The sequence below is a fragment of the Fonsecaea multimorphosa genome, assembly GCF_000836435.1.
Source record: "Fonsecaea multimorphosa CBS 102226 unplaced genomic scaffold supercont1.36, whole genome shotgun sequence".
NCBI lineage: Eukaryota > Fungi > Ascomycota > Eurotiomycetes > Chaetothyriales > Herpotrichiellaceae > Fonsecaea > Fonsecaea multimorphosa.
Window position 1 is genome coordinate 70,763 of NW_015971670.1, and position 23,778 is coordinate 94,540.

At 53.6% G+C, this 23,778-nt stretch overlaps 10 protein-coding genes across 10 annotated transcripts; 5 read left to right on the forward strand and 5 right to left on the reverse strand.

Annotated features, from left to right (window-relative positions):
• Positions 1 to 674: 674 nt before the first annotated feature.
• Z520_11140 (uncharacterized protein) lies at positions 675 to 1,991 on the forward strand (the record flags this gene model as incomplete). Its single annotated transcript, XM_016781629.1, has 2 exons — positions 675 to 817; positions 881 to 1,991. 2 exons carry the CDS (start codon positions 675 to 677, stop codon positions 1,989 to 1,991), a joined length of 1,254 nt encoding a protein of 417 aa, XP_016627206.1.
• Positions 1,992 to 3,926: 1,935 nt separating this feature from the next.
• On the forward strand, positions 3,927 to 5,211 carry Z520_11141 (uncharacterized protein; the record flags this gene model as incomplete). The annotated part of the gene is made up of 4 exons (XM_016781630.1): positions 3,927 to 3,993; positions 4,094 to 4,444; positions 4,510 to 4,647; positions 4,709 to 5,211. 4 exons carry the CDS (start codon positions 3,927 to 3,929, stop codon positions 5,209 to 5,211), a joined length of 1,059 nt encoding a protein of 352 aa, XP_016627207.1.
• A 508-nt stretch (positions 5,212 to 5,719) lies between these two features.
• Z520_11142 (uncharacterized protein) lies at positions 5,720 to 7,150 on the forward strand (the record flags this gene model as incomplete). The annotated part of the gene is made up of 1 exon (XM_016781631.1): positions 5,720 to 7,150. One exon carries the CDS (start codon positions 5,720 to 5,722, stop codon positions 7,148 to 7,150), a length of 1,431 nt encoding a protein of 476 aa, XP_016627208.1.
• Positions 7,151 to 7,724: 574 nt separating this feature from the next.
• Positions 7,725 to 9,419, reverse strand: Z520_11143 (uncharacterized protein; the record flags this gene model as incomplete). The annotated part of the gene is made up of 1 exon (XM_016781632.1): positions 7,725 to 9,419. The coding sequence occupies one exon, from the start codon at positions 9,417 to 9,419 to the stop codon at positions 7,725 to 7,727; it is 1,695 nt and encodes a 564-aa protein (XP_016627209.1).
• An 881-nt stretch (positions 9,420 to 10,300) lies between these two features.
• On the reverse strand, positions 10,301 to 11,038 carry Z520_11144 (uncharacterized protein; the record flags this gene model as incomplete). The annotated part of the gene is made up of 1 exon (XM_016781633.1): positions 10,301 to 11,038. One exon carries the CDS (start codon positions 11,036 to 11,038, stop codon positions 10,301 to 10,303), a length of 738 nt encoding a protein of 245 aa, XP_016627210.1.
• A 599-nt stretch (positions 11,039 to 11,637) lies between these two features.
• Positions 11,638 to 14,068, reverse strand: Z520_11145 (uncharacterized protein; the record flags this gene model as incomplete). The annotated part of the gene is made up of 3 exons (XM_016781634.1): positions 11,638 to 12,932; positions 13,081 to 13,882; positions 13,946 to 14,068. 3 exons carry the CDS (start codon positions 14,066 to 14,068, stop codon positions 11,638 to 11,640), a joined length of 2,220 nt encoding a protein of 739 aa, XP_016627211.1.
• A 531-nt stretch (positions 14,069 to 14,599) lies between these two features.
• Positions 14,600 to 15,433, forward strand: Z520_11146 (uncharacterized protein; the record flags this gene model as incomplete). The annotated part of the gene is made up of 3 exons (XM_016781635.1): positions 14,600 to 14,645; positions 14,688 to 14,989; positions 15,068 to 15,433. 3 exons carry the CDS (start codon positions 14,600 to 14,602, stop codon positions 15,431 to 15,433), a joined length of 714 nt encoding a protein of 237 aa, XP_016627212.1.
• Positions 15,434 to 16,649: 1,216 nt separating this feature from the next.
• Positions 16,650 to 19,558, reverse strand: Z520_11147 (uncharacterized protein; the record flags this gene model as incomplete). Its single annotated transcript, XM_016781636.1, has 3 exons — positions 16,650 to 16,888; positions 16,952 to 19,405; positions 19,483 to 19,558. The coding sequence occupies 3 exons, from the start codon at positions 19,556 to 19,558 to the stop codon at positions 16,650 to 16,652; spliced, it is 2,769 nt and encodes a 922-aa protein (XP_016627213.1).
• Positions 19,559 to 20,071: 513 nt separating this feature from the next.
• Positions 20,072 to 20,874, forward strand: Z520_11148 (uncharacterized protein; the record flags this gene model as incomplete). Its single annotated transcript, XM_016781637.1, has 2 exons — positions 20,072 to 20,124; positions 20,202 to 20,874. The coding sequence occupies 2 exons, from the start codon at positions 20,072 to 20,074 to the stop codon at positions 20,872 to 20,874; spliced, it is 726 nt and encodes a 241-aa protein (XP_016627214.1).
• A 1,072-nt stretch (positions 20,875 to 21,946) lies between these two features.
• Positions 21,947 to 23,018, reverse strand: Z520_11149 (uncharacterized protein; the record flags this gene model as incomplete). The annotated part of the gene is made up of 3 exons (XM_016781638.1): positions 21,947 to 22,511; positions 22,572 to 22,846; positions 22,902 to 23,018. 3 exons carry the CDS (start codon positions 23,016 to 23,018, stop codon positions 21,947 to 21,949), a joined length of 957 nt encoding a protein of 318 aa, XP_016627215.1.
• Between the last annotated feature and the right edge of the window lie 760 nt (positions 23,019 to 23,778).

Below are 23,778 nucleotides of genomic sequence, written 5' to 3' on the forward strand. Positions count from 1 at the left end.
ACCATCCGCAGATCCAGCTTTCCAACTGCGCCCATCTTCACCTTCACTTTCACCTTCATCCTCTTCTTCTCCGGCTCCTGCATCGCTACTGTGTATACCTTACTCTTACCTCCTTCACGTCCTATTCCCCCCAAATTTCATTCTCCTAAAGCAGCTTGCATCGCATCCACCTTTCTTCTGCCGGGGATGCTATACCCGAACCCGCCCCATTGAAGACTGCGTATCCCTCCTTGGGCCAATCCGTTCTCCCAAGCAGACGTTGCTTCTTCCCCTTGAAACACCCTCCCCCTTCACCTCACGCCTTTGTCACTCGATCCGCCTCGTGTGAGAAAGGATCCAGGCTCGAACCGCACGCCGAAGGACCAATCCTAATCTCACCCTTGCATCGATTGATCGTTCTGGCACTCCTCCTCGATAACGATCTACATCACAGTCGTTCGCCACTCACTCCTCCATATCCTTTGCAGCTTGTCACCTCTCCTTTTTGTCTCCCTGCTCATGTCTTTGCACATCAACAGCCGACTCGACGAATAATCAGTTCTCCCTTCCTGTATCCGTAGTCGCCGGCACAGTTTAGATGCTCTCATCAGCACCCAGTTGCGCACCCACAATCTGCACGCTGACTACCTCTCGGCCGTCGACTACTGTGCCTTGGCTGTCATATCTCATCTAAGATGGCCACTTCAACATCGTCTACCACGACATCGCCCACTGCGACCTCAACTGGCAACCCTGGTAACAATGGAGGCTCTGGTCCGAGTTCGCCACTGCTCTTTTTCGTGGCTCTGGGCTTCGGCGTCGTCTTTACGAACTTATGGTGAGCCGCAATCGTCATCAGGCGTTCCTATATCATCTAACCTTTTCGTGTGTCTTCTGTCAGGATCATCGTCGGTGTCAAATACTGTTTCAGATACAATCAGCGCAACCGACAGCGCATGAATGGCGAAGACCCAGATGGAGTAGATCTTGCAGCGATGCCCCGACAACACCGCCGCAGGCGGGAAAAGAAGCTCATGACCATTGAGGAAGTCAACGAAAAGTTCCCCTTGACAAAATATAAGACATGGCGTTCCAATCGTGCTGAAGAGGGCCTACCCACTGCTGGAGGGATTACCACTGCCTCTCGCCCGGCTAGTATACACAATGCTCAACGGGATTCCAAGGATTCAAAGGAAATTGGAGCTCAGGAATTGGCGCATGCGCAAACAAACTCTACGGCTGAGGAGAAAACTCCTGAGCACGGTGAGCCAGAGGTTGTGGAAGGTGAAAAGAGTAACATGGACAACAATCGGCCGGTCACGCCATCTAGTCCCAGATCCGCTCCATCTACCGTGACACCCGGCACTCCTGTGCACAAAGTCACCAGTCACGATGATGACGATGAAGACGAAGAACGGATCCAAACTGCCCTTCCTGCCGAGCAATTACCTGATCCTGGCGACGCTTGTGCCATTTGTATCGACAATATCGACGACGACGACGACATTCGCGGGCTGCATTGTGGTCACGCATTCCATGCCTCGTGCGTTGACCCTTGGTTGACATCGCGCCGGGCCTGTTGTCCTCTTTGCAAGGCGGATTATTACGTCCCCAAGCCTCGACCCGAAGGTGCCGAAGCGAATCCAACTAACCTGCAGCCGCCCCAAGCGACGTTTTCGATCATCGGAAATGGTCGACCGGGCCGGAGACCTGCAATGATCATCCCGGGCAGATTCATGAGTATTGTCTACCACGATCGCGATCGACATGGATTCCCGCTTGTAGTGCGTGCCGAGCGGGCAGATCAGTCAACTCGAGAACAGGATCGACGGCGGCAAAGAGAGAGACTACCGAGCTCGAACACCACGGCCAGCCAAGAAGGGGCCGACACTCAGCCATCATGGAGATCACGGTTCGGCTTGAGAATGCCAGGTCGAAGTCGACAGACACAGACACCACCGGCGGCTCCGGAAGCCCTGCCTACCCCTTCACAGCTTGAAGCTGGAAGATGACAAGAATTGAATCCCAGAAGCGACGATAATGATATGAGTTTACGATAATCCTGACGATGGGCTTCTTGGCTTTTATTGGGTTCCCCCGGCATTTGGATAGGTGAAAAGTCTTGGAGATGCATGGGCGTGACCGAATGAGTCTTGCTGCATGATGCTGGGATTATGGGGAAATGGAATGTTTGCATGGCATGAGCGACAGCCGCAAATTTTCACGTCTACAGCATATGTCCGGCAAAGCCGGGCACAACAACTTGCACTGCGTTCAAATGGGCAAGAACTGCGATGGATCTTGGATGGATACCTCGGGATATGATACCCCCGTCTCCATTTCTTGGCTATATGCATATTGTATCTTTAGTCTCCCAGACTGTACTTGGACCTAAGACGAAAATGGACTATATTTCTTGTGTTTCAAATCGGTGTTTCGACTTGGACTTGATTGCGTTTGGAGGTTGCGGTGGCGGCAGCATCGTGACCGACAGGCTCAGCCGTGGAGGACCCATCAGTGCTCTCTCTTGTGCCTTTGCTAAAGGGATTGCAGGGTCTGTGATTAAGGATTATTTGGTTCCCTTTAGTTCCCTTTTGCTGCTGTCGATGGCGCAAGCGGTGACCACACAGGGTGTTCTTGAGAATGGGGAGGCCACAGTGAGCTTTGACCAAAGTATCTGTGCGATAGACTTTGATCTAGTGCAAGGTCTCTCGTGTTCCTCGGACGGTGAGTACTAACGTCAGTTGAGCGCTCGAAGCTCCGTCACAGCGTCTGCCATTTCTGCGTCACACAAGGACGTGTTCGTGTATGGGACGTTCCGCGAGATGGAGAACTGTGGCCAGGCGGACAAAGACCTGGTCGTCTTCGTCAAAGGAGGCCCACGACGGGACCAAAGCAGTGACCGTGGCCAACATGTCTGCGAAAGAAAAGCCATAGTCCCCTGCTTCTGCTGCGGCCGTGGTGGAGGGCGGCCGAAACTTCAGCCTTGCCGTCGCAAATGTGGACGAATCCCGAGGAGAAGAATCACTTGCAGCCGTTTGAGGCACGGGTGTACATTTCGGCGGCGTCATAGCACATAATACATACTCCTGTACGAGGAGTGGTGAGATGCCTCCATGAATAGATGAGTAAGGAAACAGAGACGAGGGTCTCACTCGAAGCGGCATGTTCGCCAGTCCAACCCGCAACCCCGCCAACTTGTAGTCATGTATACAAACCAGTACCCTTGTCAAGCGGCCGGGATACACGGGATGAGGCACACCGGAAGAAAGGAGGATTTTAGTATCACTGCAGCTCCACCACCCCACGGTTATCATATCCTCAGCAGTGGGTGGCTCCCCCAATCTCGTGGAGTCCTTGTTGTGCGAACCATGTAATCAATACATGTACCTCGTATCTACCCGGCCGCGAACATAGGGGTTTGTACGATTTTGGAGAGTATATGTATTCATTTGATCGCGGGGTCGAAGACGAGACAAAACAATGTACAACATCTACCAAACCGATTTCGACCTTCTCCAAGTTTTCTTCCTCGTGTGATGAAAATTAATCAAAAATCAACAAGCATTCCACCCTATCGACCGAGGTTCCAGGTTGTCATTGCAAATTCAGAATAATCAAGCGGAATAGCAAACGCATACAAACAGCTAAGTGTACCGACTATTGCTGGCGTTTGTCCTGATGAGCAAAGAGGGGTCAAAAATGTGCACGTCTGGGGCTGGAAGTGGTTCAATGAACCATGCAGAGTCGGACTCGGACTCTCGCCATGAAGCTGAGAGCGGTCCAGGGGGTCAGAAAGTCCCGACGATCCAGAAAGTCCATGGAAATGATATAAAAGAGGCTGGTTACTCGGAGCGCCGGCACAGAGAGGTATACGCTGCTCTGCATCGCGCGTCACCCAGGGACAGACAGGAAGAGACACTCTCTCCAGAGAAGGAAAAGCAAACATGACAGACCTCAAAGAAATCCTGGTTCTGGGGGGAACAGGGGCCCAAGGCGCACCGGTCGTCAAATGTGAGTGATCTGAGAGAGGCTCCTATAGGATTGTTGTATATCATCACCGTCCTTTTCTCAGTGAACTCCCAAGCTGACAGAACTCTCCGACCTTGGGTAGCATTGTCGGCCAGTGGTCGCTACAAGGCGCGAGTGCTCACCCGCAACCCAAATTCCGAGCATGCAAAGGCGCTCGCCTCGCTGCCCAACGTTGTCCTCATGCAGGGCAAGCAAGACAGCCTGAGCGACTTGCGCCGCGCGTTTCAGGGCGTCTACGGCGCGTGGGTCAACATCGACGGGTTCACGCTGGGCGAAAAGGACGAGCTCTTCTACACGATCCGGGCGTACGAGATCGCGCGGCACTACAAGGTCCAGCACTTTATCTTGGCCAACATTGACTACTCACTCAAGAAGGCCGGGTGGGATGAGAAGTACCACTGTTGCCATAACGACGCAAAGGGCCGCATGGGAGGTAAGCGTCGTCGCCCGCCTACTATGGGGAGCCACCGGACTGATCGAGCCTGGCGAGCCATGCAGATTTCATCCTCGCACAGGGTCAAGCAGGGATGAAAACCTCGCTCTTCACAACGTGCCCATACATGGACATGCTCTTCGAAGGCATGTTTGTGCCGGACCAAAAGCCCAACGGGTCCTTGGTCTGGGCAAACCCAGCAGGTACGTAACTTCACCTTATGCAGATTCTGGGATAGCTTCACTGACTGATCACCAACACCAGCTGATGGGAAAATTCCACTGATCGCGCTCGACGACGTCGGCCCATTCGTCTTGTGGATGTTTGACAATCCCGACCGATCGGCGGGGATGGACCTCGAAGTCGCCACGGACCAGGTCAGCATGCAAGAAATCGCCGACACTGCAGCGCGGGTGACGGGCAGAGATGCAAAGTTCGTGCGCATGCCCATGGACGAGTACCTCCCTAAGGCGGAGCCTTATCCGGGAGCCCCGGCTGCTTGGGGAGTCGGACCCAACGTTGCGACCGACGAGTCCTTGATGAGCTGGAAGGACAACTTCAAGGCATGGTGGCACTATTGGGGCGAAGGCTTCGGGGCCACCAGAGACATGGCTCTTCTCGACGAGATCAACCCGAATCGCATCAAGGGGCTGGAGGCGTGGATGAGGAAAGTCGGCTACGGCGGCGAGCGGCGACCCGTGTTGAAGGATGTGCAGGACTTGAAGAGCTCGGCGCTGGACGATGTTCTCTTCAACGTCCGCGGATGAAGCATTCATAAATGTCGGCGTCAAAAAGGAACACCTTTGTAATGGCCCCAATCAAGTCGCCCGACGCTTGCTATGCCCACCTTTAGTATTAATGTGAATATGTACTTGGTAGTCTCCACCGAGAACACGATAATGATCCACTTTGATACGCATAGATACGGCTCCCTGACCAAGGCGAGCCGAGGCTGCGAACTGAGTTTCATTATCGGGCCACAGCCGACAGGGCGTCCGTACTCGGTACAGGGATGGCTGGTGGATTCAGCTATCGGAGAATATCCGACAGCATTCATTCGACAAGTAGTAGGTAGCGGCAGTTTACGGCCTGACAAGACGCACGCGTTGATAACAGGGTGATAAAATGCATTGCCCTATTCTGCAGAGCTGGCATGGTGGGTGAGGCGCTGAAGGGGATGCTCCCTCCCTCCCTCCCACTGTTTCAATCAGTCGCATCACATCACCACTGAATTGCACGGGAGGAGCTAGGCCAACGACTACAACTCCCCTCAGCATGAGCCCGTCGTCCTCGCCGGAGATATCAAGCCTCAACGTTGTCGACCTCCGTGCAGAGTATGCGGCCCGGAGACTCTCGCCAGTCGACGTCGTGCGGCACGTCTATGGTAGAATATCCTCGTACCAGAACCATGACCCGGCCGTCTGGATCTACCTGATCCCCGAATCCCAAGCAGTGAGGCGCGCAGAGGAACTGGTGGACACGTACTACAGGTCCGACCCCGACCTCCCTCTCCCGCCGCTGTTCGGGATCCCGTTCTCCGTCAAAGATTCGATCGACATCAAGGACCTCCCGACGACGCTCGCGTGCCCGACGTTCGCTCATACAGCGACGGAAACAGCACCGGCGATCTCGCGAATCCTTGCCGCGGGCGGGATCCTCGTGGGCAAAACCAACCTCGACCAATTTGCCACCGGGCTAACCGGTGTGCGCTCTCCCTGGGGCGCGCCTCGCTGCGTGTTCGACGCCGATTACGTCTCGGGGGGGAGTTCGTCGGGCTCGGCCGTGAGCGTCGCCGCGTCCTTGGTCTCCTTCACCGTCTGCACGGACACGGGAGGCAGCACCAGGGTGCCCGCGGCGCTCAATGGCGTCGTCGGCCTGAAACCCACGCTGGGGACCATCAGCACCGAAGGCTTGTTCCCCGCGTGCAAGAACATCGACTGTGTGTGCGTCATGGCCCGAACGGTGGATGATGTCGAGCAGGTCTGGGGAGTGATGAGAGCATTTGACGAGCGAGACGTGTTTGCCCGTCGCGAGCTGCCCGCGTGGGAACCCTGGAAGGATCCAATCCGCTTTGCCATCCCACCCGAAGACGTCCTCCACGACATCTCACCTGCCTACCTCGGACTGTTCCAGAACGTAGTCACGGCCCTCCGAGGCCGCAAGGAATGGTGCATCGAGGCCCCCGCGGGATCTTTCGACTACGGGCCCTTCTCCGCGGCGAACCAGATGCTGTACGACTCGTCGATCGTGGCCCAACGCCTGCTCGCGTTCGAGCCGTACATCCACACCCACGGCCTCAACTCGCTACATCCGGCCATCCAGACGACATTCCAACAAGCGCTAGACCAGCATTTCACGGCCGAGCGCGCGTACGCCGACATCTTCACGCTCGCACAACACAAGCGGCACGCCGAGGTGCAGTTCCGCGACCAGATCGACGTGCTCGTCGTGCCCAGCACCGTCGACCACTTCACCGTCGCGCAGCTCGAGATGGAGCCCATGGCGCGCAACAAGGTCCTGGGCCGCTTCACAAACTTCGTCAATCTCCTCGACTTGGCGGCCGTCAGCGTCCCCGCCGGCGCGTGGGTGAACCCCAACGGTAAGAAATTGCCCTTTGGCGTCACGGTGATTGGCCAGGCGGGCAAGGACAGGGAGCTCATGGCCTTTGGGAGGGAGCTCATCAGGGTCATGGCGGAGGAGGTGTAAGCCCAGTCATATCGAGGGTGTCGTTGGGTCAAGTTTCGGATGTGTGTATGTACATATCCACATATCTGCCTTGTACTGAATTCCAGCGCGAAGGGGCGAAAGAAAAGCGAGGAAAAGCAAGAATGGAGCTGCTCGATATAATAAGGAGATCATCCCCACGCTGCGCATACAGATAGTAGAACCGAGTCTTTTGGAAAACAGGTCGATTGGAACCCAGAGGGGGGGTATGATACACACCAAACCATCCATGTGTGTCCATGACGGTCATCCCCACCAAGCCAGGCTGGGCTACATTACACTAAATTACCCTTCTTAGCAAAACGGGCGGGCCCATAGAGTACAGAAAAAGGGCGTGAAAACGAAGAAATGATCTCGGATTTCGATTCTGCCGGGAGCGTGTTTCCCGATATCCCTTCCCCCGCGAAGTCTTTCAGTGTGCAGGTTGTAGATATGTCAAGTAACGAAAAGAGAGAGCACACATCCTCCTATCCCCCCATGCAGGCTCGCGCGCAAATCGTCTATACGGCAAAAAAACACGTGTGTGCGATGTGTTTTTGTGGCCCAACGCTCGTCTCTAGGCCATGTTGCCCACGAATTGAGCATTGACCTGACTCTCGAATCCCTTCTTCTCGCTCTCGGTGTTCTTGCCATCACGCTCGCTGTGGACATCGTCACCGCCTCTCGGCAGCATGCCGGTGGTGATTTCCGGGTCGAGGCCGTCGATCAAATAGAGCTTGCCCAAGTCTTCGTCGTTGGTCTTGACGGGGACCGGGAAGAGGGTGGTTAGCGCCAGGTACAACAGGCCCGAAAAGGCGACGACAAGAACGTAATTCCAGGAATACAGGTTCAGGATGCCTCTGTTGGTGACCTTGACCCCCATGGTCTGGAGCATGCCGGGAAGCAACGGCGCCAGCGCCACGAACCAGGCCACGAAGGCGCGCCAGTTGAACCCGTAGTTGTACCAGTAGATCCCGTGCGGCTTGAACAGATGCGAGATGTTGATGCCGTAGCCACGCCGCACCCAGAAGTAGTCGGTCATCATGACGCCGGTGGTCGCGCCCAAAAACAGGGTGTAGGCGCCCATAAAGGCCAGGAACGTCGTGGCTTTGGCCTGGATCTGCCAGGGACAGATGGCGAACCCGATCACCGCGCAGATAAACTGGCCGCGGCGGATGTTGATGTATTTAGGGAAAAGGCCGGTGAGATCGTTGGCGAAGGGGATCGAGTTGCCCGTAACGTTCGTCATGATGTTGAAGAAGACGAATAGAATGCCGGCGAAAAACTTGCCTCCACGCGCTTCAAAGTTGTTGATGGTGACGAGCGGGTTCCACTGGACTTCACCGTAGACTACCGAGGACGCCACGGCCATTGTGCAGCCTAGTAGCTCCGTCAAGGTGACGAAGACCGGGAGCGCAAAGAGTTGAGTTAACCAAGCGGCCTTGTCGCTCTTGGAATGTCGAGAAATATCCATAATGTTGACGGCAAACGTGGCGTTGCCTGAGATGGCGGCATTCACACAGATCCCAAAGAGATAGCCAACGGACATACCGTCGGTAGGTATACTCGGTTTCGTCCAGACCTTGGGCCATCCCCCTGCGGCAGTGATGGACCAGGTAAACAGAGCGGTCCAGTAGAGAGGCACCATGATGCTCTTCACCACGAACAAAAATCGCAGTGTCCGGATCGGTAGGTAGAGGAATGGCAGTGAGATGAGCCAAAAGATGACGAAACAGAGGAGCTGCTGGGCGGTGATGTTGGCAGATGATGGAAAGGCGTTGACCTGCCAGTGGCGGAAGGAAGGCCATATAGCCGTAATACACGCCTGGACCGCTTGACCTGCGAGACTGGTCTGGATGCCATAGTAGATTAGACAAGGGACAGCCCGAACAATCATGGCCCACTTGGAGCCCCAGAGTCCGAACGAAGCGCGCACCACGCCAGGGAAGTTGGTCCCCAGTTTACTCCCTAGGTATCCCGAGGCCGCGCAGGGGATCGATACGATGATGTTGCCCAGGAGACAGGCGACGACGCACAATCCCGGGTTGAGCCCCAGGGAAAAGGCGGAACTGGACACCTGGAGCTGGGCGGCATTGAACCCTTCGGCGATCCAGAAGAGTCCCATCTGGTACCACTGGTATGTGCGGTCCTTGCGCTTGATGGGATCCATGTCTTCGTTGGTATAGACAATGGCGTCGGCATCGTCGGCCCCAAAGGACCCGGGCTTGGGTTTGAGGACTACATGCTCTTGCCAGAAGTGCTGCAAGTGCATTGTGCCGGAGGGTGGAGAAGAGGCGGTAGTGTGACTAGAAGGCCTAATATTTTTATATGAATGAGAATCTCACCGTGGATCAAGTTCCAGAACAGTCGCAAGGGTGTTCTTTTATATTCCTGGGCCGGTCGTAAAAGGGAGTATACAATGGCCTCGCCCTTGTAGTAGAGAGACGTCTGTCGGAACACCTCCGACACTGGATAGATAGGGAGTGTAGGGCTGGAGCACCTTGTCTGAACGCCATGGTCGCCATGGTTCCAAAATGATATTGGTCGAAAGCTGCTCGAATTGATAAGAGATGTCTGTGTCCAACAGGGAGGATGGAATGACTTCGAGAGTCTTACAATGTTTGAAAGGTTCAGGTGCAAGAGATAAGGAGCCCCTAGCGAATCGGTCAATAAGGACAAACTGCCCAATCGCGGGAATCCTTGGTCGCTGGAACAAGCGAAAAGACGGGAAGCTAGCCTGCTGAACCATTACCTCTGGGACCAGGTACAAAGTGGGAGGATATTAAGGCTCTCGGACCAACTCCGAAGCCGCGAAAAGGAGCTCGAAGCTAGGCCTGTATTGAATACGCGGGAAGATAGCTGGATCCTCTCAGCCTGTGAATGATCGTTGAGCACACGGAGTCAGAACGGATGACTACCGGGGGTTTGGTTGGACTCAATAGAATCGATGGAAGAAAGACTAGCTAGAATGCCAACAGTGGAAGATTTATAGCGGTAGACACGACTATCACGCCAAGACTAGGCCCGTGTATGTAACAGGGCAATGCGGATGGAAACGACATCCCAGCGCCTCTAGACATCTCTCTGCTTGAAAGCGTGTGCACTGCCATATCCTCGTCCTGTTCAACTGCTCACCTGGCCATCGCGGCCGCATCAGCAATGTTGGAACAGCACTCCCCAGCCCTGGATCGACCTCGTGTCCACGCCCGCGATGCGACACATATCCCACAGCACCGTCGCTACGGTGTCCAACACTGTGATACCAGCCTTGGTCTCCCATCTGTCCACCAGGTGCGCCGCCTTGAGTCCCGTGCAGAAGACACTGATGACGCGGGATCCTCGCTGTGCCAGTTGCCAGAACCCATCATCGAGCGTCTTCTCCGAGACGTTGGCAAACCCTCGGTTGTCGGACTGGCCCAGATGATGTTCCAGCGAGCAGTCCACCCCAAGCCCGCGGTAGTTCTTTATGATAGCTGACTGCACATCGTCGGTGTACGGCGTCAGCAGGCCCATCTCCGTGATCCCAAGGCGTTTGATGAGTCGATTGAGTCCGAGGACCGACGTGGTGGCAGGGATGCCGGTCGCGGCCGTGATCTCCTTACATAGTCTCACGTCGGCGTCGAAGCCCAGCCATCCTGACGAGGTGCCACTCCAGCCGATCACGTCGACGTGGGCGTCCGCAAGCAGGCGCGCAGCCTCGATGATGGCGCTGTTGTCGAATTGTGCCAGTGCATCGGGATCCAGAGCGATTTTGAGGACCCGGAAGCGTGAGAAATGGACAGAGACATCCTCCAGCTGAGAGACGATCTGTTGCGTGAGCGGTTCCAGCACCGTATTAGACGAAGGGACGAGGATGCCGAAGCAAATGCGTCTGGGGCTTTGCTTGATCATGGCCACTCCGTAAACAACGACACCCGTGCGAGAACTTAAAGAGCGTGGCTGATGGTCCGCACAATCAATGCAATAATGATCTCAACTGATCTCCTGGCAGCAGAGGCCTTTATTCGAGTTGGGAAGCCTTGGGATGTTGACAATTTGAGCAATCTGTAACGTAACGGGAACGGGAGTCTCTTCCTCAGGAGTATGTGGATGGAGCCTAGTGTGTCAAGGCCATTTCGGAGGAAGCGCACTCGACCTCGAGTCACATTCGCAAATCTTGAACCACCAGCAGTAGGAGCACGCGTACCTAGAACTCCCCAACGAGTCATCTGTCATGTTTGCCCAATACACCACGAGCCTGGAGGCGATAGCGAGTCGACCAAGTCCGATAGTCTGTGGATCCCGCCGTGATTCCAGACCTGTTGTCGGATAGGGCCCGACCCGATAACAATACGAACGAAAAATGATCGCGACCTTGTCAAAGCCAGGGGATTGGTGGCAAGATATTAGAAAGCCCCTTCTTATCAGCTGGACCGCGAAGGCAACTCTTCCAAATGCCACAATACACAGGGAGATTGGTATTTGAGGACGACGGACTAACTAGCATGAGATCAGAAGCCCGTGCCTGTACCCCCATTGAACCAGCCTAAGCCCTCTTCCGTCAAAAAAGCCTCGATCTCTTTAAAGTTGACAGGGTCACACTCGTAATCACTGTCCTGAGTTTGAACGAACTCAGTCATCATCTGCCAGACGTCGAAGCTATCCTTTGCCCAACCATCACCATTGGATCGCTCCACGTCATCGGACGAGGTCGGTTGTGGCATCACGCCGCCCAGGACCGTGTCGCTTGGGGCGATTGATGTGCGAGCCGGTGCATGGAGGCCAACAGATACCGGCTGCTGTTGGCTGCTCGTATGTGACCGCCTTGGACTCAGGACATACTCTGCCGTCTTGCCGGCAATCAGCTCGAAGGCATCACGGTATTTCTTGGCCCCTTCGCCCCACTGTTCGGCAATCAAATACAGCACGGTTGAGCAAGCTCCCAAGTCAGCCGCCATTTCAGCATCGTAGAGACTAGGATCGGACCACGCGCAGTAGATCATGGAGAATCCCGCGACAAAGACGGAATGAAGATCCAGCAGGGTGAAGGGCACGGATCGTATGCGGTGAAGTCGCCGGTTGAGCTGGCAGACTTCGCCAGATGACTTGGCAAACGAGGCAAATGGGAATGGTTGATTGTACAACTGGATTTCGGTTAGAATGGTCTGGAGCAGCACACGGCGAGCTCGATGGTAGTTGAGCAGCAACGCAAGACGCTGTGCTTCCGGCAAGGCAGGCCGCGACATGGGGGTTTGAACAGGAGTCCTGAAAGTGGACGACATCAGGTCTGTTGAGGTATCAGCTCCAATAGAGTGACCAAACATGGCCGTTTTCCAGTTCTCAAGTTCTTGAAATCGCTTCGCAATCTTTTGCTCGACCCTTGTCCCACGGCCAGCCTTCGCGAGACGAGAGAGAGCGAGACGGCTTTTCGCGTTGATCTGATCTAGCCGAATATTATGAACGTGGAACAGGATATCCGTTCCCGCCACTGTAGGAGGTCTTCGTGGCTGAATGTTCTGGTCCCAGCCTGGGTGCTCACGGCCGGTCTCTGAAAGCTCTGGGGTCTCTTGGAAATGGTCATCTTCAATCTCACTGGGTAATGGATTGTCGATCTCATCATCGGCTATGGTCAATGGTCTTCCCAGAACGAGAACGATTCTCCGCTCCAGGTGGTAGATGCTCCAAAACAACCTCCTCTTGAATTCATCCGAGTGTGCGGTATTGTCATCTTTCCGTAGTTGCCGGTGAAGTCCTAGTTCGATACATTGTCTGATCATCAAGCCACACAAATGCCATATACTAGATCCTATCGAAAGAGTTAGCAGATGGGTCTGCAAAGCCCTATGCTTGAGGCGGCCATTGCGAACCCCTTCTGAACGGGAGGAGAACGAATTAAATCAAAAAAAGAGGAAAACCAAAACGAATCAGCCAACAGGACTGGAGTGGAGACGAACCTGATGGAGATCGCAAAGCATAGATGGCCACCAAGAGGATAACCTGGATGTTCTGAACGCTTGGAACGTTGAGTTGATCTTGTATTTTCGCCATGGCTGAATGATAAAAGCTTTCCGGCTCCGATTCGGCGACCTGTTCTGATCCCACCAGTTTCAAACAGCGAGATCCTATCGCATACACCAGCAGCAACACCACATCATCATGGTGTGCCTCTCTAGAACTAGCGTTCTCCGTCTCGTGCCGACTGTGGTGAGCTTTCCACAATTGCCTTTTGGACAGAAACGGGAAATTGGGGTGAATATACGACAGATAAGCGGTCATGAAAGATGTCGCCTTCTCGACTGGCGGCAAGGGCGCTATAGCAGTTGGATGAGCGCTCCGGCTGCTGCTCGCGAATGGACTTTCGACCGTCTCCGCAGGTAAACTCAAGCTGGAAAGAGGTCGTGCTTTCTCGTAGACGGCTGACTCGATCATCAAGGCTAAAGACACCCCAGATGACACTCCGAAGTATTGTGGTTCGGCTGCCGCCTGTAGAGACAATAAGCCAACACTACTGGCCAAATTTGGAGTACTAGGTGGGGAAGCCATTCGTTCCCCTGAGCCTCCTGCTGCATCATTGCTGTCGCTTATGGAGAGATGTTCCCCCGGCAGGGTTGGCCGCGAGGGGCCCAGCTGTGCTTCCAGCCATGCAACCCGGGTCTGTAGTGCCTTGACGTAGGATGCTGGGTACTCGTTTTCCGGGAAGACACAGTTCAGCTTCGCCCTGGCGCAATTGGAACAGGCCGGTAATTTGTTGTCGCACTAAAAGCCTTTAATCTAGCTGTCGCTTTCATCTTCCTGGTGGACTTCAAAGAGGCACTGTACCTTTTGACGTCTTGTTTTACACCTCATACAAGCGACCACAACTCGAGCGCGCTTGTTCGGCCGCTGAAAGGATGGCTCGGAGGATGCCTCTGGTGGTATTGAGCCATTTTCGTGCTCACTCATACTGGTCACCAGATTTCCGCGAGCTGATTTGTGTTGGTGATAGTGCTATTCCAGAACATGTATTCTCAGAGGCGGCATCTGCAGCAGAAGCTCAGATTGGTCTGGACATGGTATGTGCTCAGGATCAACATCCCCACCACTCCCGATCGCCAACATTCGTCGAAAGGAAGGAAGGAAACCTTCCTTCAACTGATCCAGAGAGGGACCTCGCAGCCTTATCGTCTGCCAAGCCACTCCTTATCTTCAGCCTCGTGACAATAGGCCCAATACCTCATCTCATGCATAAATCAGGCTGCTTTAAAACGGAGGACAGCGCGAAGTGTGCGGCGGGGGACAGACTGTAAAAGCAGCTTGGTATGACTTCCAGAAACGCTGACTGCCAAGCGGTTCCCCAGCTTTCCCCAAGACATTCTGCATGGTCAAGGGACAATGTGTCCGTTTGGTACGCAGCAGCCGACCAAGTATACGTCGAGATCACAACCCTTGATATCTGGTGTCTGCACCGCTGGACTTGAGTCCTAGACGTCCAAGATGTCTTCATCCCCTCCGCAGAAAGTCTCGCTCTACTCTGTTAATGGTACAGTGACCTGTAACGCGCCTGCTGTTGTCACTAACCGAGTTGCAGATCTCAAAAATGCAACGGACGATGCACTTGCACCATACCTTACGAGCCTCCCCAAACCCTACGCCTTCAGACAAGAACATTACATGACAAACGTAAAGCTTGCATTGGGGTACACAGCCGTCCTGATCGCTGGAGTGCTATTCTATGCAGACTGGAAACTGGGCTGGGACGCGACCAAGTCGTACACAGGTCCTGCATGTGTCGCATACTTTGTGCTAAATAGTGCATTGACGTTCTGGATCTGGGTGGTGGAGGCAGGGACAGTGTTCGTGGGTGTCAGGGAGGGAGGACAAAAGGTTTGTTGTCACTTGTGCCCATTACGTTTCGTCTCCTGGCATATAAGAGGGCGGGCCGACTGACGCAGTTTCTGTCAGCTCACACTCCGTTCGGTTTCGAAGAAACACTCCCCTGAATACAAACTAAAAGTCACCTACACGGCCCCCTCAACTGGCAAGAAATGGGAAGACAAGGAAATCTCCGGCAACTACACACAGTGGTTTAATACACATGGCTATCTGCAACGCAAGGAACTCCAGGCGTGGCTCAACTCCAATATCGACGTGTTGAGGAATGCACAGGAAGAGATGGCCAGGAAGGACAAGACCGACAGAATTCCCGTCATGATGCCCGCGGTGCAAGCTGACCAAGGAGCTGAACCCCCAACAACGCTTTCGTCTGGTGCGGAACCAAGTCCAACGCCAGCGGGCACGAAGAAGGGCCGGTCGAAGAAAAAGGCTTGACGTGTTGCAAACAACAGTGCAATCATAAGCCACTGCATACTCCTGCCATGGACATGGACTCCTTCCGCGCTGACGAAGACACTTGGCGGTAACGGGCCTCGAACTCGAGTGTATGGAGGACGACAATGCTTCCATATTTCGATCACACCCCGTAACCTCGGATCTTCAGGGCGAAGGTGTCGACTGTTCACCATGAAACGGCCCCACCAAGGTAATCCGATTGACATTATCATGTCGAGCCCTCGAGCCGGAAGCCATATGCGACCCTTCAACCAGAGGCTACGCCTCTATTCAGCATCGCATTCGATATGTCCTCGCCAACCTCCTCGTCTGCATCACCGACAACCATTCTACCGAGGATATTTCGAGCTTGTATTGATCAACCACATGGATTCTGTATCCAACCAACCCTCCTCTAAGAACAAGGACCATGCCAACTAACGACCCATCATCCGCATACGCCGCAAAACCTCCAATAACATGCGGCGAAGCAATAACGAGGCATTCCATCTGGACGGAGATGGTGTGAGAGACAGTTGCAAGGGCCGGAGCGCGACTCTCTAGAAACCCCCTTGCATTGTCAGGGCCAGCGCGAACTTGATGTATGGGACTTCTGGACCGGTATTCCGCGTCATATCTCGTATTTACTAGACGTAGATATAACCAAACCATCGCGAACCACCCTTTCCAGGACCAACAAAAAAAGAGGTGGGGAGTGTATGTTCTCTTCTTGGGAGTCGTTCAAAATCTACTACGACGAAGACGACCACCTCCTCCTCCACACACTCGTGCGAGCAGCATACGAGGGAGAAAGCTGGTGGATCCCATGTTGAGCGCAAATGGATAGTTCGTTACCCCTGGCCTGAACTTTTTCTAGTAGAGACCATTGAGGATGTTTTCCTTGTTTTTCTCTTACCCATCCCATGAACTGAACGTAATTCCATTTGCTCTGCCGACCGGTCTGGGGACATTGCTAAATACCTGACAACTTGGAAGGGACAAAATTCCCGGGCAACACACGTTTCACTCGCTTCTGATTGCTCGCCACTTCAACCGTTGGGTCTCGGATGCCATTTCTGTTCCATGGCGCACCGCACTGGCTTTCTGCAAGCCTGGTGCAAACTCCGTGCCCCATGACCGTGCTTTGAGCATGCAGGAGCTTATCGCGACGATTTTCATCTCGTCGGCATGACGCTTGGTTCAAAGCTTTGGTCACTTAGGAGAGCGCACCAATGATGCCCTGCGCAAGACCCCCTCCGGTCTCATCAGTCCTTACACTAACCTTGACGGTGACACCAGCTTTGGCCGAATGCACCATTTTCACCAGCGCTGCCACTCGTCCACCAGCGACAGACTTGCCGTACATTTTCAGCGTGTGGGTCGTGTTGGACAACACCACGTCGGTGCCGTCAAGAGGTTGCAGAGACAGGGCTTGCGACAGTTGTTCTGTGGCGTCTACAAGATAATGGAAGTTAGCAACAACACATGAGCAGTCCCGGGAAGTGGTCGGATACTCACCAGCCAACGTCTTGACACTTCCCAATACCAAGGTCTCGCTAACTTCCTCTCCATTCGCTCCTGTGCCCTCCCAAATGTGATCGAAATTGCCCGCGAATGCAGGACTGACAAAATCCGCGCCTGTCAACTCCAGATTCTCCACTTCATATTCATCTTCATAGCCTCCTTCTTCGGCTTCGCCCGTTGTAGGGTCGATCTCTTTACTCGTGAACCTAAGGACGTTTGTGAATGTGGTGATGGGGAAAGCGGAGTCGCCCCCGATTTTGCGGAATGCGACGTACACGACGCCAGGTTCGTTGGTCTTTAAGGCGGTGGCGGGAATGATGAATTCTTCCTCGAGCGTAGGCTCTTCTTCGTCGGCAGGTGAAGCCAGCACAGTCACGTTCTCAAGGACAGTCTGATCAAGGGTGTTCTTGATGTCGTACTGTACCACGACATGTTCTTTGAAGATATGCTTCACAGCAGACACAACGTACTCGGTCTCGCTTTCCGTAAGTTCAACCACGGCACTCGATTTTAGCACCGGCCCGTAGGCTGCAAGCTCGGGTATTCTGGAGAAGATCTGTGTATATTTTTGCGCGGCTGCTGCACCGGCTGCGGGTCCTTCCGCGGCTCCATTCACCTTGGGTTTTACAGGTCCTGTGCTTGGTGCCTTCAGTGTAGGGGTTGCGGTGTTGAGTTTCTTCGTGCGTTCTTCTGCCAACGCTTGCTCGTGTGACACCACCGGTACTGATTGAATATCGAAGGCTTTAGCAAACACTGATTTGTCGTCGGATGTCACGTACATGACCAGTTTGTGTTCGAAGGTCGACAAGGAGAACATCGAGTCGTTTTTGATGAAACGATCTGCAACGTCGTCTTCTTCCTGCATCAACCGTAGACTGAGTGCAGCCCTATCACGCACCTCGTCGTCCGTGTCGTCTAGACATCTCGTCAACAGGACCTCAACACTCTTCTTGACCTCAGGGTCCTTTTGCCCGACGCCGAATTTTGCAAGGGCAGTCACTGCGGCTGCGCGGACTAACGCGTTCTCTAGGACGACTCGGTTGTAAATATACCGGATGTATTTTGTAGGTTGTGGCGTCTTTGGTCCTTCGACACCGATAAGATGTAAAATCCGTACCGCCAGCTTGGTGAACTCGCAATCTTCAATGAACTCGCACAAGTGTGAGAGAGTTTCTTCTTTGCTTCCTGGAACAAATTTGATCAGATCAAACATGCTCTCCACCACTGCACGTTTGAATTCATAACCTCCTTCGTCTCGTAGGATGCCGCTCAAGAAGGTGAGCATGCCGGCCTGTTTGCTGGGGAATTTCATGCAGAGCGTCCGGATAGCTTCGACAATGGTAATCTTGAACTCGTCTGTGATCTCAGCCATGAAACCGGATATTTGCTTCATGAGCCGGTCTACGCTGGCTTCATTACCCGTCTTCAGTAGTGTTGTGATTGCGAAAGTAGCGATCGACCGATTGCTGTTAGAGATCAGCGCCTCAATATCTGGATTGGCGGAATGAACCGCTTGAGGCTTGAAGGAGGCAAAAGAATGAAGAATCCGGATAGCAGCAAATTTCGTGACCGCTCTCGGAGACGTCAAGAAGGATTGCAGAACGTGAATAGCCTGCGCAGCCTCGGCGTCGGTCACATCTGGCATGTTGCAAATGGCTTTGGCAGCTTCAAAGTTGACCATCTCGCTCTTGTGCCGTAGCCAGGTATCCAACATCTGCATCATGAGTTTCCTGAGGCTTGGATCCTCCTCGGCGAGACGGGCGGCTAGCCGGACCAACATCATGACACCGGCCGGACTCTTGACTGCTCCTGCTGCGCCATATTGTTGTACCATCTTGACCAGAGCCATACGGTCATGCGCCCGCATCTGATATAGCAGTCCAATTGCGTGATATTGGTTCATATAATTCGTGTTGGCAGCGGCCAGTGTCTGGGAGCCACCTCCAAAACTCAGAAATCCACCACCAGGTTTGGCCGAGGAAGCGGCCTCTTGAGTCTCGCTCTGCCACCTCCTAACGACATCTCTGGCGATTGGAAGTAGGTGATACGAGGAGACCAACGCTGCCGAGGAGACAGCGGGAGATTTGTCGACGATGGCGGTCTTAATTAGCCTTTCAATACCCTGAACGGTCGTGGCGTCTATGATCCTGCACAGAGCCCGGATAGCATTCGCCTTGTAGATGATCTCACTACCCACAGTCATATCCTTCATAATGATACTCGTAGACATGATGACATCCTCAGCGGTGTGTGCGAGCTCTTTGAGTATCAAATAGACCATTTGGCGAAGCGAGGGGTCCTTGTTTTGGAACAACTTGGAAATGCCGAAAAAGAGCGTGGTTGCTTCATTGGTAGGGAATTTTTCTCCTGTGAAGAGAAGGACGGCGATCTTGGTGAGTAGGGTACGACATTTTCGAGGAGATATAGGCGAGGAGTTGAACAGCCGAGCTGGAACTTGGGTCAATATCTGCAACTGAGACGTTTGGCAATGAAAGGTGAAAGTGAGAGGTAGGTGAGGGAAATACCATCTTGGAAAACAGAAGTCCGGTCCAGCTTGAAGCCGGAGTGTTCGGCATCCTCGTCTTTTTTGGCGTAACTCATATTGCACGGCAGCACCTCACACACATTCAATTGATGGTTGGCAGAGATTCGGGATGACAGGGATGCCCCCTAGGGGAAGGAGGAGCTGGGACAAGTTTCGGTATGCCACTACCGTGGAATCATTGCGCAGGAACAAAAGGTCGGGGAAGGCTAGCTATGAAGGCAGAAAAGGAGGTGAGTGTCAACCGCAGCCAGGACGTTGGCGTGTGGTCAATGCTGTCGAGACGTCTTGTATGGCGTCTGGCGTCGGACGTGGGCTGGAGTTGTCGACGGTGTCCTTGTCCCATTCAAGTTGCCAATAATTTGTGCGGAGTGCCTGCGAGCCACTTGCAAGCCACTGAGCCTGCGACAGCCACAACTGGCCGCCACACTGTGGCTTTCATCCTTCACGCCACTTGGAAGGTCGCTGATGAGAATGGAAACCTGGTATTATTTTCTTCTCATTGTCTTTCTCCAGAGACTTTTGATTCATTGTCGCTTCTTCTGGTTGCTCTCAGCCCCCCTTGATTCACAATGGATGTGCCCGTAAACGTCCCTGTTGATGATCCCAATGCAGATACAGAGTGGTTCGTTTCTACGTTGTCCTCTTCCCCGTGCTTTCTCTTTCCCGGTCCGTCTAATATGCTTTCTGTGACGTGTACAGGAACGACATTCTTCGCAAACATGGCATTATCCCTGAAAAGCAACCCGACCCAGAACCCATCATCCAAGAAGCCTTACTCGAAGCCGTAAAGAAGGCCCACGACAACCGACTGGAAGACAAAGATTTGGATGAACTCCATGACCTTGAAGACGAGGAAGATGAAGCTTTTCTCGAGATTTACCGCCAAAAGCGCCTCGCCGAAATCGCAAAGCTGCAAAAGAAGTCCCTTTACGGCCAAGTGTTTCCGCTCCAAAAGCCAGATTATGCCCGCGACGTTACGGAAGAATCGTCCAAGGCATTTGTCTTGGTCAACTTAACCTCTTCCCTGGGCACCAATGTCGAGTCTCGGGTCCTGTCCGAGGTCTGGAGGCAAGCCGCGAGAAAGTTCGGAGACGTCAAGTTCTGCGAAATCCGCGCTGATCTCTGCATCGAGGGCTATCCCGAGAAGAACACGCCGACCATTCTGGTCTATAAGGATGGTGACATAAAGCGTCAAATTATTACTCTGGCACAGCTCAATGGTGTGAGAACAAACCTGAGGGATCTTGAGCGACTCCTTGTTGAAGTCGGCGCTGTGGCGGATAATGACATGCGACTCAGACGAAAGGACGAGGACGACGAGGACGAGAAGAACAAAAACCAAGACGACGAAGACGATGATGATTGGGACTGATGAAATAATTCCTTGGGTTGATGAGCAGTCTTCATCTTCAAGGATGCTAATGACTATGAGCCATGGCTATTAGCCAAGGTGAGAATGGTGATGCGGGCACCTCTACGGCAGCTCACAAATGTGCATCATTCCAGAATCCAGAGGTTCGGAACTCTCTGCTTTGGCAATGTCACTATTGGCTGCTCAAGAGACCACCTTTGCACACTTGCAACTCTTTCAGAACTACCACGCCAACAAGGGTGGCACCTCTTGTAGCGGGTTCATTCACAAGGAGCCGTGCCCGTAGTGCCAAACGATATGGTACGATTTGCCGAAAGTCGGGCTACAGCTGAAAATCCAAATGCCACTCGGCGCCGATCATGGATTCCAGATTCTGAGTTTGTCCCAAGGATGCACTTGTTGTCCGACTAGCGGTGGTTGATCACTCGTATCCTGTATGTACCCCAAAAGGATATCTTGGCCACATAAGGCGTCGGTTTGATGTGTTTGGAGGCTCGGGTATCTCCTCAGATAATCAGATCCAGTCCGGCAGGCTTGTGTCTGTCAAGGATCGTGATATGTCTCCGGATTCTGGAAAGAAGAAGCGTTTGGAGCAGGTACGCCCCAGGGTCCTAAACTGGGGGTATTTTGTGTCACTCGTGGCGCCCATAAGAGTCCAAGGGTTCAGCTAACATAATGTAGCCCAGACCATTTGTCAGAGACGGTTTTGATCCACTTCAGGAAGGGCCTGAAGAGTGTTGCATGCAAATCCTCTCCCCTCGCAGAGGGGCATGCCGAGATAGCTGTGGGGATTGGAGCATTACTTGTGATAAAAGGGTCCTTGCCACTCAGTATAGCAGGCAGGAAACCTTCGGGGCGTCCGAATGTCATGGCATTCGTAGACTGGACAGTTGAATAGATGGCACAAGCCACGCTCACAGATTTCCTCCAAATGCTTTGCAATTCGCTTGAGATCATGTTAACCAATACTCCGAAGCGCCCACGCTTGATCAAAAAAGATTCGAACAAAGGTTGTCCGAAGATAGGGCAGAGGTGAGGCACCGATTGCGGTGCAACGAGCGACGAGACGACCTCATATCAGCTCGTCGCGCCCTCCAGCAACGGCGCTTTCAGCAATTGCTTGCCTGACGTCACTCTCGAGGAAAATTGGCCCTTGGCCGTCACATCTTGCCATCTTTTTTAAACGCTCACAGACGTCGCCGACATCCACAAGCCCCTTGCGGAAGAGCTCATGGGCTTGGATGTAGTCCCAAGTAGCGCCAGCCCCAAGCAAAGGTTCTCCGGTGTCGTTGTCTACGGTGATGGTCCTTAATGTGCCAAAGTGAGCGTATTTGGAGCCTATGTCGAAGGAGGAACCACTGCTGCTAGTAGGCGAGCGGTCTTTCGAGTGTCGATCAGTGGGGATGTACCCCAGTGGGCCGACCAGCTCATCGGGCTCTTCCATAAATGGTGTCGGACCATTCGATGCCGCACCAGATGTAGCACGAAGAATCTCATTCTCGGTCGCAACTTTTGCGAGCTCGCGCCGCAGCCGCTCGTTCTCCCCGTTCAGGGTCACGGATTGGTGTTGCAGGCTCGTCAGCTTAGCCTCGAGATCCTTCACGTGCTTCTCCTTTCGCTCTCGAAATGCTCGTTGGCTGAGAATCACTGTTAGAATCATATTAACCCCTCAAGAGATCTAGATTCAGTGGTCTTACGCAGCTCTGTTTTGTGCCTTCCTGCGACTCTGCTGAGGTGTCAAAGTATCCTTCTCTTCGCTGCTGCTTCTTGCGACAGTTGGTTCGTCGGGCGTTATATCTGCCGCGGGTGCATTGAGACTGGTCATGTCTACTTCTGGCATAGATACCATCGAGTCATGGCGGCCTTGAATCGATGGAGATTGGGTGGATGCTTGATGTGGCTGAGCGAGGAAAGTGGCAGGGTCATAATGGAAGCTTTGCTGAAACGCCGCGAAGGCAGCATCATATTGATCCTACAGCATGGTTAGTCACCTTCTCCCGTAGTCTCGCCGACCAAGAGCAGCTCACAGTGGAAGGAGCGGTCCTAAACTCGTCCAGATGACTTGTTTGGGTTGTGGAGGGCGTCTGAGGCAAGCCAAAGAACTGATACGGCTGCGGGGCTGAAGTGAAGTACGAGAAGTCCATGATACGACCGGTTGAGGACTGGAAACGTAGAATTGGTCGTTGGAATATATCGGATTTGTGTCCTGCAACGTTCCCGCAAATACGTTCCTCCTCGTGTAGCCTACAGGCAGCAGAACCAGATCTCCTCGTTGATGGCCGTGGCGACAGGAACCAGATATTCTCTGCGAAGGGGGACTAGATCGGGACGACGTTCGACCCGCGTGCACATACGTCAAGTGGCACTGGAGATGACCGCAGGGAGGTTGGAGGAAACAGTAGAGTGGCAATGATACGCAGGCCCTTTACGGAGAGGATCAGAGAGGCGCAGCTGAGAGTCTTTAACGACCCGTCGACGAGAGATGCATCGTGCGAGTTCGGAGAAACGTGGGTGGGTAAAGAAGTACAACGGGCCCAATCTTCCCAGTTGGCGGGGGACGACAGCTGCAGAGCGCTTTTTGTAGCTGTACTTTGCTCTCCACAGAGGACGGAGTACGAGTAGGTGTGAATAGACTTTCAGGAGACGTGGTGAAGAGAATACCTTAAGTTTCCAAGGGATTGGAAAATGGGGAGAAAGGGACCATTGTGAAACTGACGACGAGGTGGAAGGATTTCGAGGGCGATCGCGCAAAGGAATCTGCAGGGCAAGACTCTTGATTCTTGGAGGACATCTGTGGCATCCGGATTGGCGCTGTTGTACGATGGGAGATGCCCGTGGCCGGGCGTGGAGGGGGCATCAGGGACGCCTAGTGGCCTAGTCGACTTAGTTAAAGGGCCCTGGCTC